Genomic DNA, 17,105 nt, shown 5'->3' with positions numbered 1-17,105 from the left:
ACCAGATAGGAAGTGGATATTAACATCCAATGAAAGTTCAGTTAAAAAGAGAAGAGGATACATTGTAGAGTTAACCCCTTGTCAAGAAAAAGATGATACAGTGTATTTTTTTATATTTTTCCTCGGGCTCAGAGCCATTTATATGATTGTTTGCTCCTCCTTCTCTTCTCCACCTTTCACTCGTCTTCTCCTACTCGTCTCTCTCTTTTATTTTAGTTTTTTCTGAACTCTCTCTCTCTCTCTGGGAACTTCGTTTCGTTTACTCTGTTTAGTCTCCGATGGCTACTGTTTCGAGGAGGTTGCTGAAGAGAGAGACGATCCCCCGCATCAGCCAAAGCACGAGGAAGCTCTTCTCCACCGATGGACCAGCTTCTTTCCTTGAGAGACTCAGAAATCTTCCCAAAGATTTCCCCGCCACTTACGCCAAACGCGATGCCTCTCTGGTAAATTATAACCAAAAAAAGACTTATTTTTTATTTTGGCATCTTCAAAATTCAATCTTCTTTCTTCTGTCTTCTTCCGATGTCGATTTATCAAATCCGTCTGTGTTGTTGTAGCTCATTGGAAGAACTCCTCTCGTGTTTCTCAACAGAGTCACTGAAGGCTGCGAAGCTTACATTGCAGCTAAGCAAGAACATTTCCAGCCTACTTGTAGCATCAAAGACAGGTGATTGTATTCTCAATCTTCAATCTTAAGAACCCAAGTTTAAGTAATTTGGTACTTAATCCTAAGAAACCATCAGTAGAAAAGTTTTGATTTTGTTGTATCCAGACCAGCTTTAGCCATGGTTGTAGATGCAGAGAAGAGAGGCCTTATCGCCCCTGGCAAAGTAATCAGCTTTTTTTTTTTGCTTTTTTCAAATTAACACTGAATTTAGAGCTTCTTACCAATTGAAGTGATGGTTATTTTTCAGACAACATTGATAGAGCCCACTTCAGGAAACATGGGAATAAGTATGGCTTTCATGGCGGCTATGAGAGGGTACAAAATTATAATGACAATGCCTTCTTACACCAGCTTGGAGAGGAGAGTGACGATGAGATCATTTGGTGCAGAGCTTGTCCTCACTGATCCAGCCAAAGGAATGGGTGGAACCGTTAAGAAAGCTTATGATCTCCTTGAGAACACTCCTGATGCTCATATGCTGCAACAGTTTGCTAATCCAGCAAACACTCAGGTGCTTAAGAGCTATAGATATATTCCCTTTCTCATTTTGGCGTTTCACATTTTTATCTAGAGATGATGCTTGGAATATTGGTGCAGATTCATTTTGATACGACTGGTCCTGAGATTTGGGAAGATACACTTGGGAATGTCGATATCTTCGTGATGGGAATTGGCAGTGGAGGCACAGTCTCTGGTGTTGGCCAATACCTTAAATCTAAAAACCCCAATGTTAAGGTGATTGATCTAGGTTCTGAACATATCTTGTGATTGTCAAAAAATTGAGATTGCTTTTGCAAATGGTAGATATATGGAGTAGAGCCTGCTGAAAGCAACATACTCAACGGTGGCAAACCAGGTGAAAATTTTGGATCTTTTTATTTGTACTTAGCCTCTTTGATTCCTTGTGGTCTAAATCATTGGATGATCCGAGATTTTGCGGTTGCTGATGGTTAAAGTTTTGAACTTTGAGTTAGGTCCACATGCTATAACAGGCAATGGGGTTGGATTTAAACCGGATATCTTGGATATGGATGTGATGGAGAGCGTTCTTGAGGTAATGTATAAGGCTAAAGCTTCCATCTTTCTGCGTGTTTTATCAAACCTTTTAAAAAGCTTATGTTTTGAGAAAACGTGCTCTGAGCGGAACAGGTTAGTAGTGAGGATGCTATAAAGATGGCTAGAGAATTGGCACTGAAAGAAGGTCTCATGGTGAGTGTTTTGGAGATTAAAATGAGAGAACCAGTTTTTTGGTTTTGCTTGTTTGTTTGTTATCTGGTTATAACAAATGCAAACCTAACATGTAGGTTGGGATATCGTCGGGGGCTAACACCGTGGCAGCCATAAGACTGGCGAAAATGCCAGAGAATAAAGGCAAACTCATTGTGGTAAGAGAGGGAAAAACAAAGTGTTGTTTGGATTTTTGTTTTGTTTTGATCTCTGTGTTATGGTTTGATCGGACGGTGGGGAATTTGTTAATTTGGAACAGACGATTCATGCGAGCTTTGGAGAGAGATACCTGTCGTCCGTTCTGTTTGATGAGCTGAGGAAAGAAGCGGAAGCGATGAAGCCAGTTTCAGTTGATTGATTTGGGGCCGAGCAAAAGATTGTGACCCCAGAGCCCATTTCAACAAAAATGTCATAAGTAAACATGTTTGTTTTTATATTGGTGTTGCGGTGTTGGATATTGGAAGAATAATTGTGTTAATAATGTTGGGTATTGGAAATAATAAAAATGCATTTTCTGGTTCAAAAAGGGATTTTGTGGTGGTAAAATCTAGTCGAGTGAGATTTTTGGAAGAAAATGAGTGTCCAATCTGCATTAAACAACCCAAATGATAAATAGAGCAAAATGAAATCAAGTTTTGAATTTTAAGTTGATTAGTTGATTTTTTTCTCTATGAAAAATTTCAACCACAAAAGAAAACAGGCGAAACCCAGATAATTTTTTGATTGATGATATAATATATAACATAGAAAAAAAAAGTTGAACTTCACTCTGTTTTTTTGCCCTCTTTTAACTTTTAAGCGTTAACTATCAAATTAGCAACGATTAAATACTACAGAATCAAAGATTTTGACTTGATAAAGAAAATAGTGATGAACTTAGGATTTTGTTTACAAAAGAGTCTTGTACGAATTTGTGAAGATGTAAAGGCAAAGGATAATAATCTAAATATTACTTGTACGATTTCCCAATTTGTAAACAAACATATGTAAAGGCAAAAGGATAGTCTAAAAATTACAATCTGGCTTTCCTCAGTTAGACCTTAAGAAACGTTAAACCCACGGAGACAGTGAAACCATCTATCACTGATAGACTTGTCATCCCCTCCTTCTAACTCTAGGATGGTTTCAGGCGGTGCAACGACAAGGTTGGTATCCAGATCTTTCATAGCTTGACAAAAATCGGAGAACGCAGGGTGTTTTGTGATGTGTTTAGAGAGTATTAGCAAAGTTGATTGAGAACCATGGAGCTCTGCCCAGAAAAGGCTGTCCACCATTATTATGTTAAGTCTCAAAAGTTCATCCCCTGGAGATAGTGCAAGTGTATCAGCAGAATACACAGTAAATTTTTTTTTTTTTTTTTTTAAAAGAGAGATTTAAATACCATCGAGATGTAAAAAGGGTCTAATTTTGGCTTCCGTAACTGCCGTCCATAATTCATCCGTCAACGTATTCTCATCGCCAGATACAGCAATGATTGACAACTCCTCCGGAAGATAACCTTTCATGGCAAAAAGTTCTCTGATTTTCCCTGCAATGGAATCAGGAGGATCAGGGATTTCGAAGCCCTCCATGTCCAAAATCACACGTGCGTCCTCCGCTGCGAATGCGAAATGTCAGAGTACAATGGATTACAATATACTAATGAAAGATAGATCAGAGGAAGAGGAAGAAGACAAACAATTCCGAGCAATGGAGGGATTAGAGATCTTACAGAACGTTTCTGGGGTGGCCACGGGGAGAACTTCGTCCGGCTTCATCGACAACAGTTAGCATCTCCAATGCTAAACCCCTTCATGGGGTTCATAGGAATATTATAATATTTTTTTTTTGAGTAATGAATAGTTTAGAACTCTATTCTTTTTTCTTCCTCCAATGCTGAATCTCTTCATGATTTATTTTGTTCACTATTTGATTCTTATTTGACAAGAAAGTAAAACCAACGTAAACAATTTATTACTCAAGCTTGTAAAACCCTTACATGAATCCGTAGCCAAAGACCGACATGTTTAAAAAAAAAATACAAGAGCATATCTGCATGTCCTGTATTTAAAGCTTGGTCACCTGCAATCACTGAAGCAAAACAAACAAAAAAGAACATTTGGATCATTAAGCTCGTCATAAAGGTGAAAGGAGTAGCTGTTTTGCAAGAACTAATGATGTAACGTTTGCCATGGTTTAACACAATGACTTGAGAGGTTTCGCACCTTGGTTTGGAGGGAAGATGAAACTCTGCTCAGAGACTTTTTCCTACAAGCCTGCTTAAAGGAAACGATGTTTCCATGAGAAGATGATGAAGGAGAGGGTTTAGGAGATCATAATGTTGAGAAACATTTGAGATTAAAACTCTTAAGTCTATGGATTAGAGGTTGAAAACATCTATTAAAATAATGGATGTGGTGTACCACTACTGCAAGAGACAATAGCTAAGACAAAAAAAAAATCCAACGTAATATCTAAAACGGGATTTTAAGGGTTGAATAAGTACCTTACCTTCTACTTCTTTGTCCCAAGGCTCTTTCGTTCTCCTCTCTTCTCCTAAGCTGGAGACTGCTAACGTGAGCCACCTTGAAGTCTTTCAATAACTGCTTAATCATGGCGCTTTTAACTGCGAGCTGGTTTGGATATTCTACAGAACCGATGGCTACCTGCAGAGAAGTTCTTGATCGTGAATCACGAAAGTGCAAGAACAAGAACTAAATAGGGACCAAAAAGCTGCAGAGAGCTGCATTATTGATAACAAAACAGCTGGATAATCCATTGCCAAGGAGATTACAATTAAATTACCACAGTTGTCTCTTTTACAACAAAAGAAGAATATTATGAAACCAAGTAAAATGGCTTCATTCACTAAAATTGGGGCACATTGCTACATTATTTCTTCTTTTTTACAACGGAAAAGACCGTCTTCGTTGTAAATAAAAAAACAAACACAGAAGAAACAAAGTTAATAACCGTTTAGGTGTTAGACAGGTCCAGAGAGTAAAAAACGAATCTATGAGACATCACACATGTATGTGAGTTTTGATGATCGCCTTTCTGATTAAAGTTGCTAGAAAGAATTCCCATTTCAGAACTCAGTAATCCAACCTAAAACTAGAGATTCAAAACAAGATAACAACAAAACATGTTTCAACGCAGAGCATCCTAATAAGATCATCTAATCAATCAATGACGAAAGTTAGAGGAACAATGGCGCTCACAGCGGTATAAGGCGCGAGAGGAGTGAAAGACAAGATGTCAATTCGATGCAGTAATTTCTTGAATCAGCAGCTTCAGGAGAATCAGGTTGGTTGCAGTAAACCACACGAGAGAAACCAGGTCGTCCAATACGTGAATGGTCTCTGGCTTGAAACAAGTTTTAGCAAATGTTAATGTGAAAAGCTTGCTTAATCATACCTTTCTTCTGCGTCTCCTCTCACCTCCTTGCCTCTCAGTTCACACCTACGAATAGATCCACACATAAGAATCAGACTTTGAGAACCTCAAAAATCATGGAAATTTTAATAAAGTTTGTTAATATGTATGTTTATCTACGCAAAACCGAACAAGAAAGGCCATATTTTTGTTGCGTCACAGTGAACAAATCTCTTCGCAATCGCAAAGTTAAGCATCTCGATTTGGCTTCAGCTGATTAGGTTTGAAGGTTTCTCTCAGGAATCTTTTTCTTATTGCTCTACGAAGAAGACGATACGAAGAACAGAGAAATTTGAGAAGAGAGAGAGAGAACGTCCCAAAAAAAACGTCTCACTAATAGATTGTTGACACGTGGCTGATGAACCCTTCCAAAAGTGGGTTCTTGAAATCCTTCCTAAAGAACCGGTTCATCGCTTTTCTTTTATTTTTGATTTATTTTTAATCAAAAGATTCTCTATGAACCTCTCCTGAACCCTGCGTTGGAGGTGGTCTTAGAGACGCTACGGATGATCTGCGTCTATCTTCTATCTATATATATATATATATATATATATATATATCTACGGGCCAGAATCTTAGTGGGCTGGGCCTGTCGTCTGTTCTGTTTGATGGGCTGAGGAAAGAAGCGGAAGCGATGAAGCCAGTTTCAGTTGATTGATTTGGGGCCGAGCAAAACATTGTGACCCAAGCCCATTCCATTAAAAAAAAATGTCATACTGTAAGTAAAACATGTTTGTTTTTTTTTTTATATTGGTGTTACCGTGTTGGATTTTGGAAGAATGTTGGGTATTGGAAATTATAAAATGTTCAAAAAGGGATTTTGTGCTGGTAAAATCCAGCCGAGTGAGATTTTTGGAAGAAAATCATTGTTCAATCTTGCATTAGACAAACCAAATGAAAAATGGAAGCGAAACCAAATTAAGTTTTAAATTTTAATTTGATTAGTTGATTTTTTTTTTATGTATGAAAAAATTAAACCACAAAAGAAAACAGCCGAAACCAAATAATTATTTTTTGATTGAGTACAACAGAAACAAACATTTTGACTTGATAAAGAAAATAATCCAAAATTTATAAAAAGCGAATCATAATACGCAGTCGTGACAACTGATCCAACGGCCAGGAATCATCGATCTTGTGTGCTTCTGATATGTAGAAGCCCCTTGTCCATTGTGTAACTACTCTGGTCATATTCAAAACATGAACTTTCAGAAAGAAACCTTTAAAAAACCCCTCGGAAAACTCTCCGGCGCGTAAAAAAAAACCCTTAGCGACGAGGGAAAGAAGATGGGCGTAAATGATTTGATCACTAGGGTTGATTTCATCTGTAAGAAGTACGACAAGTATGATATCGATAAACAGAGAGAAGCTAATGTCTCCGGCGACGATGCTTTCACTCGTCTCTACTCCGCCGTCGAATCTGCTCTCGAAACCGTTCTTCAGGTTCGTTTAGGTTAAAGTTTCCATATTTAGTTCCGTCTCTGTTTTTTGTTTTTTGTGAGTAACCGTAAGATTTCCGAGGAACGTTTTAGAAAACGGAGGATTTGTCGTCTGAAGCGAACAGGGCAAAAGCTGTGGCGATGAACGCGGAGATTCGTAGAACGAAAGCTAGATTGCTCCAAGGGATTCCAAAGCTTCAAAGGCTTTCTCTTCAAAAGGTCCTCCTTTTATCTTGAAAAACGTATTAGAAGAGATTCGATACTAACGATGATTTGAGTATTGTGTATTGGTGAGAGGTTTTATACATGTGATGATAAAAAAAATGACTAATTTCAGGTGAAAGGGATCTCAAAGGAAGAGCTTGATGATAGAAATGATTTGGTTTTGTCTTTGAGAGATAAGATTGATGCCATACCAGAAGCCTCTGCTCCTTTAAGTGCTTGTGCAGCTTCAACTTCATACTCCAACATCAGATTCGATAACAATGTCTCTGGTATTATATATGGTCTTCTTCTGTGTTATAGCTAACTCTGCATTATAAGATCCCTATGTTGATGAATAAAGACTTGATCGATTGTATCAGGTCACAGAATCGACAGTGAATATTTCCGGCAAACTGAAGAGTCTGATCAGTTTAAACAAGAATTTGAGATGAGAAGAATAAAACAGGCAAGTGTGTGTGTGTGTGTGTGTTATGCATATTATACCGTTTGGTCTAATGATCGACTTCTAAAAGCAAGAACCTAATTACTGTGGAAGCAGGATCAAGGATTGGATTTCATAGCTGAAGGACTGGACACACTCAAGAACATGGCTCAGGACATAAACGAGGTCCACATTATACAGATACTGATAAGTTATCTGGTTCCCTTTATTGATCATGTTGTAGTGTTTTTCTTACTGCTACATACATTACAGGAACTTGATAGACAAGAGCCACTCATGGATGAAATAGATACAAAGGTTTATTAACACTTGTCCTTCCTTGATTTTTTTTCCTTTTTCTTTAAAGAGATCATGTTTAACCTTTCATGATTTGGTATATATCATTCAGATTGACAAGGCAGCTACTGACTTGAAAAGCACTAATGTGAGGCTCAAGGATACTGTAACAAAGGTGATAACTCACACATTAATTCCTCTGAACTCGAGATCGAGACCAGTCTCATTCGATATAAACAAGCCCATTGGTTTATCTTTAATTAATCCAGATGAGATCAAGCCGTAACTTCTGCCTAGACATCATCCTCTTATGCATACTCTTGGGAATCGCCACCTTCATTTACAAGTAACCTCCTTTTTCTGCTTACTCTTGAAACTATAGAGTTGTACTCTTGAAATCTTTCTTCATCTTCCTTTTCTTTACTTGGGGATTTTGCAGCTCGGTGAAGTAAATGCTAAGCCGCTGTATATACATACGCATAGAAGCTTGTTTATGTTAGAGTCAAAAGAGGGAAGTTTCACTTTTCATCTGTCTACTATACAGCCATGTATTTTGATCTCTACTTTAAAAGATAAATAGTAGACTAACTAAAGATGAGGTTTCAGTTATTAAGTTCACTTACAGTTATTTCGATATTCTGTTTTATTCAGTTTTTCCATTTTTATTTAACATTCGTAACACTTAATTAGACTATTGTTTTCTTATCAAAAGCATATCTATATCATCAAACACTAATATAAACACTAATATGTACATGATGATACAGAACAGTGGCGGATCTAGACAAAAAATTAGTTACGAGCATAATTTTATAAATAAGAAAAACAAATATTAGTTTGGAGTAATTTTTTTATTTTTTATCACTAAATTCAAATTATTTAAAATAATTACCTAAACTATTTAAAAAAAAAAATTAAAACTGGGGGACACATGCCCCCATAGCTTGTTAACTGCCTTTGCCCTGGTCCAGAATGGATCTAAGCAATCTAGAACTATGTGTCTAAAACAGTTAAAAAAGAGAGCCGACAAAGCCTGTTTTAGCAAGCCGATCAGGAGATTGTTTAGAACTCGAACGAACTACTTGAAGAGACACCAATCTAAAACTCCAACGCAAGTCTATTGATGTCTTTAATTAATGTATTCATAGATAAGCTTTGAGTGTATGGACCTGTTGTGTATTCAAATTGAATGAGAGAAGACATTACAAAATCCAAGTGATGAGCTCCTACTTGTCATAAATTGCAAAACAATATCCCATCATTATTCATTATCCCAGCAAAATCCATTTCTATTTAGCCAAAGTCCAGTTGGTGATGCGATCCAGGTGCTAGCAATATTGCATTTAATATGACTTCGAGGTATACTGAATCCAACCACTAAGCTCCGGGTTCGAACTGTGCAGTCAAGGTTTTCGGAGGTTTCTTGTGCAAAATGTTTATACTAGAGTCTAGTAGCTAGCGCATATTGTCAACATATTATAATTATATTTATAAAACATATACATTCAACATATTTTTAGTGTGTGTGCGTGCGATGTGGGCTACGAGTCTACGACCATCTAAGCTAACTCAATTTTCTTTGCTTTTCCTGATTGGTAGGTCTATTAGAAAATTAGATTCTCTAGTACATAAAAATCTAGAGCAGGGATGATATAAGATGATGGTGATTTGTGATAGTCATCTTTTCAATCATTACCCAAATAGTAAATGCCACTTGACCCATTATTAACCTACCCACTTCAATTATCATTATCTACATTCAATTGAGAGCATCTCTTCTTTCTACCGAATTTCAGTCACATGTGCACTAGAATATATATATGCTATAAACTTAACACTGATTCTCAATTATAAGAAGGATTCCAGAATCTGTTCAGAAAAGAAGAGAAAAAGGATTCCAGAACATTAGGAGTAGTAGGATCCAGTTTTCATTTTAGATTTTTTTCAGTGTTTATTTCTATATTAAAAATGTGTTGAAGGTAAGTATAATTTGGTTGTTTTTTCTTTCTTGTCTTTTCTCTTTGTCGACGTATCATTCGGTTCTATTAGAGACGGTTTGTAGATTCGTATGTGCAGTCTCTGCATATGTGTATATTTAATTTTAAGCAAACAATATTTTAACTTTAAAACTCTTATATACTCAATTTATTCCACTTGCCTATACAGCAGACAAATATAGGCATTTATTTCCTTAGGCTCAGTCTTTGAAAGGGTTTTCAAGACGATTTGGATTCAGTACGAATCGGTTTAACCACAGATGCCGTAATTAGAATCATAACTAATAAATAAATCAGATATACTCAGATTTCAAGATTTGTGGACTTCTGCTATATTTTTTATTAAAATAAAACATCTTCAATTAATTATTACGTTTGAAATTGACTGATAGATCTGCAGACTAAGCATGTTACCAGATTCTGCCTTTACGCATTACCATGATCCACTGAATTTAGATCCTTTTGGTTAAATCTAAAGATAAAGGTGAGACTGAATTTAAATAGTATATATTACCAAAATTACAGAGAAAAATAAAATACAGATGTGGTCACTGGTCACTAGTCAGAGACAAGTACTGACACGATCTTAACTACTCTCGGTTAAAAAAGGTTATTAAATGTATTGATAGCTCTCAGAATTAATTAAAACAGCATAAGTTACTATATATGGAAATTTAAGGTCATCACTTTCAATCTGCAAATAAATCACTTGATTGTATTAAAAATACCGAGGAGATGGATTCAAATCTGCAGTTCAGTTTGTATTCTTTTGTGGAAGTGAAAAGCTCTACCCAAGCTTTTTCTGTTACCTTCAAGGCATTGAGACAAATTCTTTAAGAGAGTAAACAAAATAAACTTTTTTTGTTTTTGGAGTACTTTTTTTATTTTTGGTTATGTTTATTGCTCATCTCATTCATATGTATATACAACATACACACACATAAAAGCGTGGCAAATCTAATGTTAGCAAGGGTAAAAAAAGCAAAATTAAAAGTACAGGGGTGAAAAAGTGAAAAAAAAGGAGACAAAAGGAGGGCACAAAAGAAACGTTGTCTATAATTCCGTCACGGGACTGTACTCACCGTGAAAATCATGAACACCGGAAGCAGCCCAGAGCCGTTGATTAAACTCTTCTTGCATCTCATCTGGAACGAACGGTGTTCTACAAAGAGGACACGTCTTCTGATCATGATCCATCCAACGGTCGAGACAGCTCCGGTGGAATATATGTCTGCAATTTCTCAGCCACCGGATCTCTTGCTCTCCTTCGAATTCGTAGAGACAAACGGCGCAGTTTTCCGGCAGTTCTTCTTCGGAGTTAGTTAGCTCTTCGAATTTGATAACCGGTAAGATCTCGCGGATGAGTAGAGCGGAGAAAGGTGAGCGGATTTCGGGTATTCGGGTCGGGTAAGATGTGTAATCGGGCCAGTTTTGATCCATTTCGAGGAATTCGGAGAGACCCAAGAAGCGGAAGAGAGAGAAGACGATGGTTCTCATGAAACCGAGAATCGAAAGCGCTTGTACGAAGAGCTTCGGGAGAAAAACCTCTGTGTAACCTACGGGGAAGCCCATGGAGCTATAACTTTAAGAGAAAGAGAGAGTGAGTGAGTTCTGATTTTCTCCTTTTCTACTTTTTTTTCTTTCTTTCTTTGGTTCTGTGATCAATAAAAGAAAAGTTGATTTTTTTTAATTTACAGAGAGTTTCATTTATAGAGCAGGTGAGGAAGAAGATGAAGAAAAGAGGGTACAAGATTCATGTAAACGACGCCGTCGCGCCATGTAATGTTGATTTTGATAGAGTTAACCGACTGTGACGTTTGTTACGTGAATTTCTCAATGAAGGAAAAAAAGAGTAGAAATGCGAAAAGCAACAAAGGGAACTAAGATTGGTCTGTGAGATGTGGCTCCGTCACCAACATTATTGAACGTTTTTATTCCGCTGCGTGCGTGTCTACTGTATTACCTTGTTTTGGAATATTAAACATCTGCAAGTTGCACGACGATCGGCACACGTGGTTACGTGTGGTTGATAGGAGATGTTACGTTGTTGATGTGGATGTGGAATTCCTTCGTCCTATTATTCTTTTCTTATATTAATCAAAGCATTTAAAAAATATATATATATATTAGAAATCAAAGCATTTTCATTTTTGGGATTCGTTGTACACTATTAGTTTTTTTTTTTTTGGTTTAGCATTCGTTGTATATCACAAAAAAAAAAGCATTCGTTGTATATTATTTAACACGTAAAAAGTACACTAGGCAGTAGAACGATCGAAGATCGGTTACGTTCTCGAATCACGCTATAAGGAAATTCTTTTATCAGAACAGAAAAATAGAACTCTAATCGTTATCTTTCAAAACAAAGGATTGCAATTTTATCAATATCGATAGCTAAATAACATTTCTAGCAACGAAAAAATGAATGGTTGGGTTTCATTACGTGTATCATACGTCAAAAGAGGTCTGATGCATAGTCTCTATTAGCATTTACTGAAAATTTCCGCTCTTCTTCTTCTTCTTGTGCCTTTCACTTTTATTTTTCTTGACAACAAAGGATAGGATATATGGATAAAAAACAAATTAATTCTTAACTACATCTGATAAGCTAGTTAGCTAGTAGGTTTCTTTTTTATTTAAAAATTTTAGGCTTTTTGTGTGATTCTATGTTGGAGTGTGAAATATATCAACAAATTGGATAGAAACTTACTATTTCTGTAAATTCATTACTTTTCTATTTGTTAGGTCCTCATACAATAGGCTTGTTGCATTTTTGTATAGTTGTGTGTTATTTGAATACAAATAACGAACAAATTTTTCAAAATGTACCTATATTTAAACCCCAAAAAAACCATATCAAAGTGTATATATATACATATATAATTTTGAAAAAATCATGATAATATGTTTTGAGATCGGTGAAAAGTTTAAATGAAATCTATTTGGTTGTAAGAGAGAAAAAAGGCATTAGGTCGAGTAAAACATGACAAAAGCAAAAGTTAAAATGAAGAAAGTAAAGAGAAACGAGAAAAGGCCAAGGCGATGTGGGTCATGAAAGCTTTAAAGAGAGGGAATAGAGATGATTAATATAAAGAAGAAGAATCAATCTTATCTATACCCCTCCTCAATGCCCAACTTCGAAAACGAGATATATATGATTAAATAAAGATGGAAAAAAAATTCAATTGTTAAACTGAGTGGTGGGCCGGAGAGATTTAGGAGACAAGTCGTCGGTGGCAATGATCCTTCCACCAACCGGCAATGGTTCATGGCTCTACTATGATCGGCCAAACGTCGTTTTTGCAATGAACATATATGTTTTCATATCTCAAATCGTATTTAAAAATCAAGTGATCGCAGTCTAATCATAGTCTATGATATTTTCTTCATAAGATATGTACGAATCTATAGTAGTGCAGGTTAACATACAATTATATTACTATCTTAAATTATTTGTTTTTAGGAGACTCGATATATGACACGGAAGAAAGAAAAACATAGATAATAATGACATTGATGCCTTTGATAAATTCATGAAGTTATGGGTGTAGATAATGTTCACACTCTTCCCGCCGTAACCAACAATCTATGAAGCCATGATATGTATGTACATACAGTTTGGAAAACGTAAATAATTATTCTTTATACTGTAGCCTACTAAAAACTGCCACCAAAACACATACAACATAACAAACTCAAAGTATCAGCGTTTGAGCTATCATTGGTGTTGTTACTAGGAATATTTAAAATCGTTCTAACAAAGGCGTATGGTATATATATGATTTTCCCTTATTAACTTATATAATATATATATATATATATATATATATTTCAATTTTTCAAATTTGTTTTACATGAGAGAGAGAGAGAGAGAGGTATCACACACTATATACTATATATACAGTACAGTATATCAATAGTCAAAACCCATAACTTATCTTCGTTCAAATTCATTACGCTCATTAGTCACCGAACATACATGTATTTATTAATGTATAATCATACGACAAAAAAACATGCAATTTGTCAATTACCATCGGTCCAAAAGAAGAGAAAAAAAGGCTCTAAAACGATAAGGGAAACGAAGGAGGTATGGACATTGGAGTGTTGATTTGGAAGTGTTATAATGAGGCCGAGACAGTCACATGGCCCTATTGCTCCTATGCCTTTCAACTCATCTTCCACACTTCTCTTTGTCATGTCACTGTTTAATTTTGGTTACTCGCACCATCTCTTTCTCTGGTCCCATCATGCATGCTACGAATAATACTTGATTGACTCTTACTTTGTTTTTTTTCTTCCTACACTAACTTACACGATAATCTCAATTTCATCATCCAATATTGATCTTAGATTTTAAATGATGTTTTGGTGCTATATGTGGTTTAATCACTACATAGCCTTTATATGATGAAAGTCACGCCAATACATTGTTTTTATTACACATTGTATTTATCAGAAGAAAAAGTATGATCAAATCTTAATTAATTATAGTAGTTCATGTATTCAGTTTCTTCTCAGCTAGCAATTTTTTTTTACTAAACGGAATATGCCTTGAAAGATATTTATCAGGATTTACAATGGTGTTGCATTGCATGTGTAACGTTGGAATTTGGAAATAAAAGTTATTAGGTAGTGTGAATCTTATAGGTGAATGATAAAAAGAAACAGGTCAAAGTTGGCATCGGCAACATTGGCGTTTGCTAATCACATGATTCACAGTTTTGTTTCCTATAAAGTAGGGGTAGTTTGAAGAAAAGAAATAAATGTCTGATTCGCTATAGTAAGATTTCGTCGATCGATTACAGAACGATGTTCATAGAAATCTAATAATTTTGCTCGTGAGTGTAGTCTTAGATGTCGTCTTGTCTTTTTTCGTAAACGTCACATGGTACCACTTCATGTGATTTGTGTCCTTGGACCTTGGTACCACACCATGTTTTTATTTCCAATTGGATTAAAAAAGAAAAAAAAAAGCATTTAATTTGTAGAAGGTAATAAATCAGGTCTCTGAAATTGTAAAATCTTTGACGGCCCACAGCGGTTCTTTTAAAAGATGGAAATCCCAAATTCATATGGGCCTTTGTATTATTTTTCGGCCCAGTAATTTGAAATAAAAGCTAAGATTTTTTCTTAAAAAACTCGGTGAATTGTAGCTACTAGTTAAAAAAGAGAATCTAAGATATGGTGGGACAAAGATGCCAGGTGTCAACGAGTTGACCAATGGGGAAGCTCAGTGCGTTATCCACAGAGATAATCAGATAAGCAGAATCTAGTTTTGTCGTCATAGAGCTTTATAGTTTATACATCATTCCTATTGGTTTCTTCTTCTCCTAACACTTTGAGCCTTGAAGATCAACAACGTCGAGAGTAATGGCTTCTCTATGTGCTTCTTCTGCCATCGCCGCCATTTCTTCTCCAAGGTAAGCTCATCATTTCCTGTCTTCATATCAATTAACATCATGTAATTAGTTTAGCAATTACAAAGGCTAGGATAGTGATCAAATTGACCGGTCATGCATGTATATAGTCTCCTCTTTTTTTTTGACATCTATCGACCACCGGTCATGTAGTCTAGTAGTAGTTTGTATTTATATCTTGTTGTGTGATCCAGACATCCAGTGACCGGGTCTTGTAGTGTCAAGAAATGTAAAAAAAAAAAGAATAGTGATCCATTTGGAACAACCTTTCTACTATTGTTTTTTTTTTGTTGGTCTTGTTGAGTAGTGGCAAAATATTTAGATTATTATATTGTATGATATATATATGTGCAGTTTCTTGGGTGGGAAGAAACTGAGGCTGAAGAATAAGGCGAGTGTTCCGGCTGTTTCCAGATCGGCTGCGTTGGTGCGCGCCGTCGCAGCTGATCCCGAGAGACCAATTTGGTTCCCGGGAAGCACTCCTCCGGAGTGGCTCGACGGTAGCCTCCCTGGTGACTTCGGATTTGATCCTCTTGGTCTTTGTGAGTTTTTTTTTTTTTTTGTTCCCTCACGTATGATTTTAACCTGTATTTTATTAGAAATAATAATAAATGATTTTCATAATTTCCTAACAAATCGGACACATGTCACAGCCTCCGACCCGGATAGTCTAAAATGGAACGCACAAGCAGAGCTAGTCCATTGCAGGTGGGCAATGCTCGGCGCCGCCGGGATTTTCATCCCGGAGTTCCTAACAAAGATCGGAATCTTAAACACTCCGTCGTGGTACACGGCGGGAGAGCAAGAGTATTTCACGGACAAAACCACACTATTCGTCGTAGAGCTCATCTTAATCGGATGGGCCGAGGGACGTAGATGGGCCGATATCATAAAGCCCGGTAGCGTCAACACTGACCCCATATTCCCAAACAACAAGCTGACGGGTACAGACGTGGGATACCCGGGTGGGTTATGGTTCGACCCGTTGGGTTGGGGATCCGGTAGCCCGGCTAAGATCAAGGAGCTGAGGACCAAAGAGATCAAGAACGGAAGGTTGGCTATGTTGGCAGTGATGGGTGCATGGTTCCAACACATCTACACTGGCACTGGTCCTATCGATAATCTTTTTGCACATCTTGCTGATCCTGGTCACGCCACTATCTTCGCTGTATGTTTTTTTAATCCCAAATCAATTTTTGCTTTGTTTTTTTTTTCTTTTTTTATGGTTTGAGTACTCATTGACTAACTTTAACTTGTGTGTGTATATGACAGGCTTTCACACCCAAGTGAGACAGCAAAAAAGAGAGGATTTGGGAGGAAGAATGCGTTTGTGTGATCATGTTTGTACAAATATCGTTTTTGAACTTAAAACAGTATTATGTATTTATATAAATTGTGGTCGAATGCAAATTAGGGTTCGCCGTAACGCTGCTCTTTTCCTGACTAAATGCTCATAGCTTGCTTCTACATTAATGTCGCCATCCTAGGCCTATGAGAGCCAATCTCTCCAATCCTTTGTTGGTAATTTTATTTATCTCGTGAGAATGAAACTCATTTCTAACAACTGCCAATTACAAAAGAAAAACTATGGAGATATATTCAAATTCATAATGAAGAATGTGTACAATTAAGAAACTGTTTTAAGTACCACCAATTGGTGTTATGTATTAATTTTTAATTGATCATACATATATCTTTGAAATATAAAGTTCCAGTAGCTGAGTAATCGTGTAGTCATCAAGTTATTACTTATAAAATATCAAAACGAAATAAACAGTAAAACTCATTAAAATGGTCAGTCTGCCCATAAAAGGGAATTAAACCCACCATCTAAACACAAAGTAATTTGTCAGATGAATCTAAAAACACAAGGAAGAAAGCAAAATGATGGTAGTGCCTCGCGATAGTAGTATGATTAATAATAAGATTAAAAGGCCCATTGCGTTTTAAGTTCTTTAAAATCTTTGCAGTTTCATTCATGATCATCCGTCCAAGTCC

At 36.4% G+C, this 17,105-nt stretch overlaps 4 protein-coding genes across 5 annotated transcripts; 3 read left to right on the top strand and 1 right to left on the bottom strand.

Annotated features, from left to right (window-relative positions):
- Nucleotides 1–105: 105 nt before the first annotated feature.
- LOC18019714 (bifunctional L-3-cyanoalanine synthase/cysteine synthase C1, mitochondrial) lies at nt 106–2,420 on the top strand. The gene is made up of 10 exons (XM_006402417.2): nt 106–443; nt 558–667; nt 773–830; nt 915–1,178; nt 1,265–1,402; nt 1,472–1,523; nt 1,642–1,721; nt 1,817–1,876; nt 1,972–2,052; nt 2,154–2,420. The coding sequence occupies exons 1-10, from the start codon at nt 279–281 to the stop codon at nt 2,250–2,252; spliced, it is 1,107 nt and encodes a 368-aa protein (XP_006402480.1). The 5' UTR covers nt 106–278; the 3' UTR covers nt 2,253–2,420.
- Nucleotides 2,421–6,560: 4,140 nt separating this feature from the next.
- On the top strand, nt 6,561–8,274 carry LOC18019713 (syntaxin-73). Of its 2 annotated transcripts, XM_024157018.1 has the most exons (9): nt 6,561–6,751; nt 6,841–6,966; nt 7,085–7,241; nt 7,332–7,417; nt 7,511–7,579; nt 7,667–7,711; nt 7,803–7,865; nt 7,960–8,036; nt 8,130–8,274. In XM_024157018.1, exons 1-9 carry the CDS (start codon nt 6,596–6,598, stop codon nt 8,140–8,142), a joined length of 792 nt encoding a protein of 263 aa, XP_024012786.1. In that variant the 5' UTR covers nt 6,561–6,595; the 3' UTR covers nt 8,143–8,274. The 2 variants fall into 2 exon arrangements, 1 of the variants encoding a protein (XP_024012786.1); XR_002899892.1 differs by having other exon boundaries at nt 7,803–8,036; nt 8,130–8,235.
- Nucleotides 8,275–10,563: 2,289 nt separating this feature from the next.
- On the bottom strand, nt 10,564–11,384 carry LOC18019712 (E3 ubiquitin-protein ligase RHA1B). The gene has a single exon (XM_024157020.1). The coding sequence runs from the start codon at nt 11,257–11,259 to the stop codon at nt 10,741–10,743; it is 519 nt and encodes a 172-aa protein (XP_024012788.1). The 5' UTR covers nt 11,260–11,384; the 3' UTR covers nt 10,564–10,740.
- A 3,558-nt stretch (nt 11,385–14,942) lies between these two features.
- On the top strand, nt 14,943–16,580 carry LOC18019711 (photosystem I chlorophyll a/b-binding protein 2, chloroplastic). The gene is made up of 4 exons (XM_024157019.1): nt 14,943–15,110; nt 15,462–15,649; nt 15,761–16,275; nt 16,380–16,580. Exons 1-4 carry the CDS (start codon nt 15,061–15,063, stop codon nt 16,395–16,397), a joined length of 771 nt encoding a protein of 256 aa, XP_024012787.1. The 5' UTR covers nt 14,943–15,060; the 3' UTR covers nt 16,398–16,580.
- The last annotated feature ends 525 nt before the right edge of the window (nt 16,581–17,105 follow it).

The sequence above is a fragment of the Eutrema salsugineum genome, unplaced genomic scaffold (assembly GCF_000478725.1).
Source record: "Eutrema salsugineum unplaced genomic scaffold, Eutsalg1_0 scaffold_19, whole genome shotgun sequence".
Taxonomy (NCBI): Eukaryota; Viridiplantae; Streptophyta; class Magnoliopsida; order Brassicales; family Brassicaceae; genus Eutrema; species Eutrema salsugineum.
This window is presented reverse-complemented; position numbering and strand designations above follow the sequence as displayed.

Coding starts and splice junctions, on each gene's coding strand:
- LOC18019711 (XM_024157019.1), top strand. CDS start 15,061: ATGGCTTCTCTATGTGCTTCTTCTGCCATCGCCGCCATTTCTTCTCCA. Junction 15,111..15,461: donor GCCGCCATTTCTTCTCCAAG/GTAAGCTCATCA, acceptor ATATATGTGCAG/TTTCTTGGGTGGGAAGAAAC. Junction 15,650..15,760: donor ATTTGATCCTCTTGGTCTTT/GTGAGTTTTTTT, acceptor CACATGTCACAG/CCTCCGACCCGGATAGTCTA.
- LOC18019713 (XM_024157018.1), top strand. CDS start 6,596: ATGGGCGTAAATGATTTGATCACTAGGGTTGATTTCATCTGTAAGAAG. Junction 7,580..7,666: donor TGGCTCAGGACATAAACGAG/GTCCACATTATA, acceptor CATACATTACAG/GAACTTGATAGACAAGAGCC. Junction 7,712..7,802: donor TGGATGAAATAGATACAAAG/GTTTATTAACAC, acceptor TATATCATTCAG/ATTGACAAGGCAGCTACTGA.
- LOC18019714 (XM_006402417.2), top strand. CDS start 279: ATGGCTACTGTTTCGAGGAGGTTGCTGAAGAGAGAGACGATCCCCCGC. Junction 831..914: donor GCCTTATCGCCCCTGGCAAA/GTAATCAGCTTT, acceptor GTTATTTTTCAG/ACAACATTGATAGAGCCCAC. Junction 1,877..1,971: donor CACTGAAAGAAGGTCTCATG/GTGAGTGTTTTG, acceptor CCTAACATGTAG/GTTGGGATATCGTCGGGGGC.
- LOC18019712 (XM_024157020.1), bottom strand. CDS start 11,259: ATGGGCTTCCCCGTAGGTTACACAGAGGTTTTTCTCCCGAAGCTCTTC.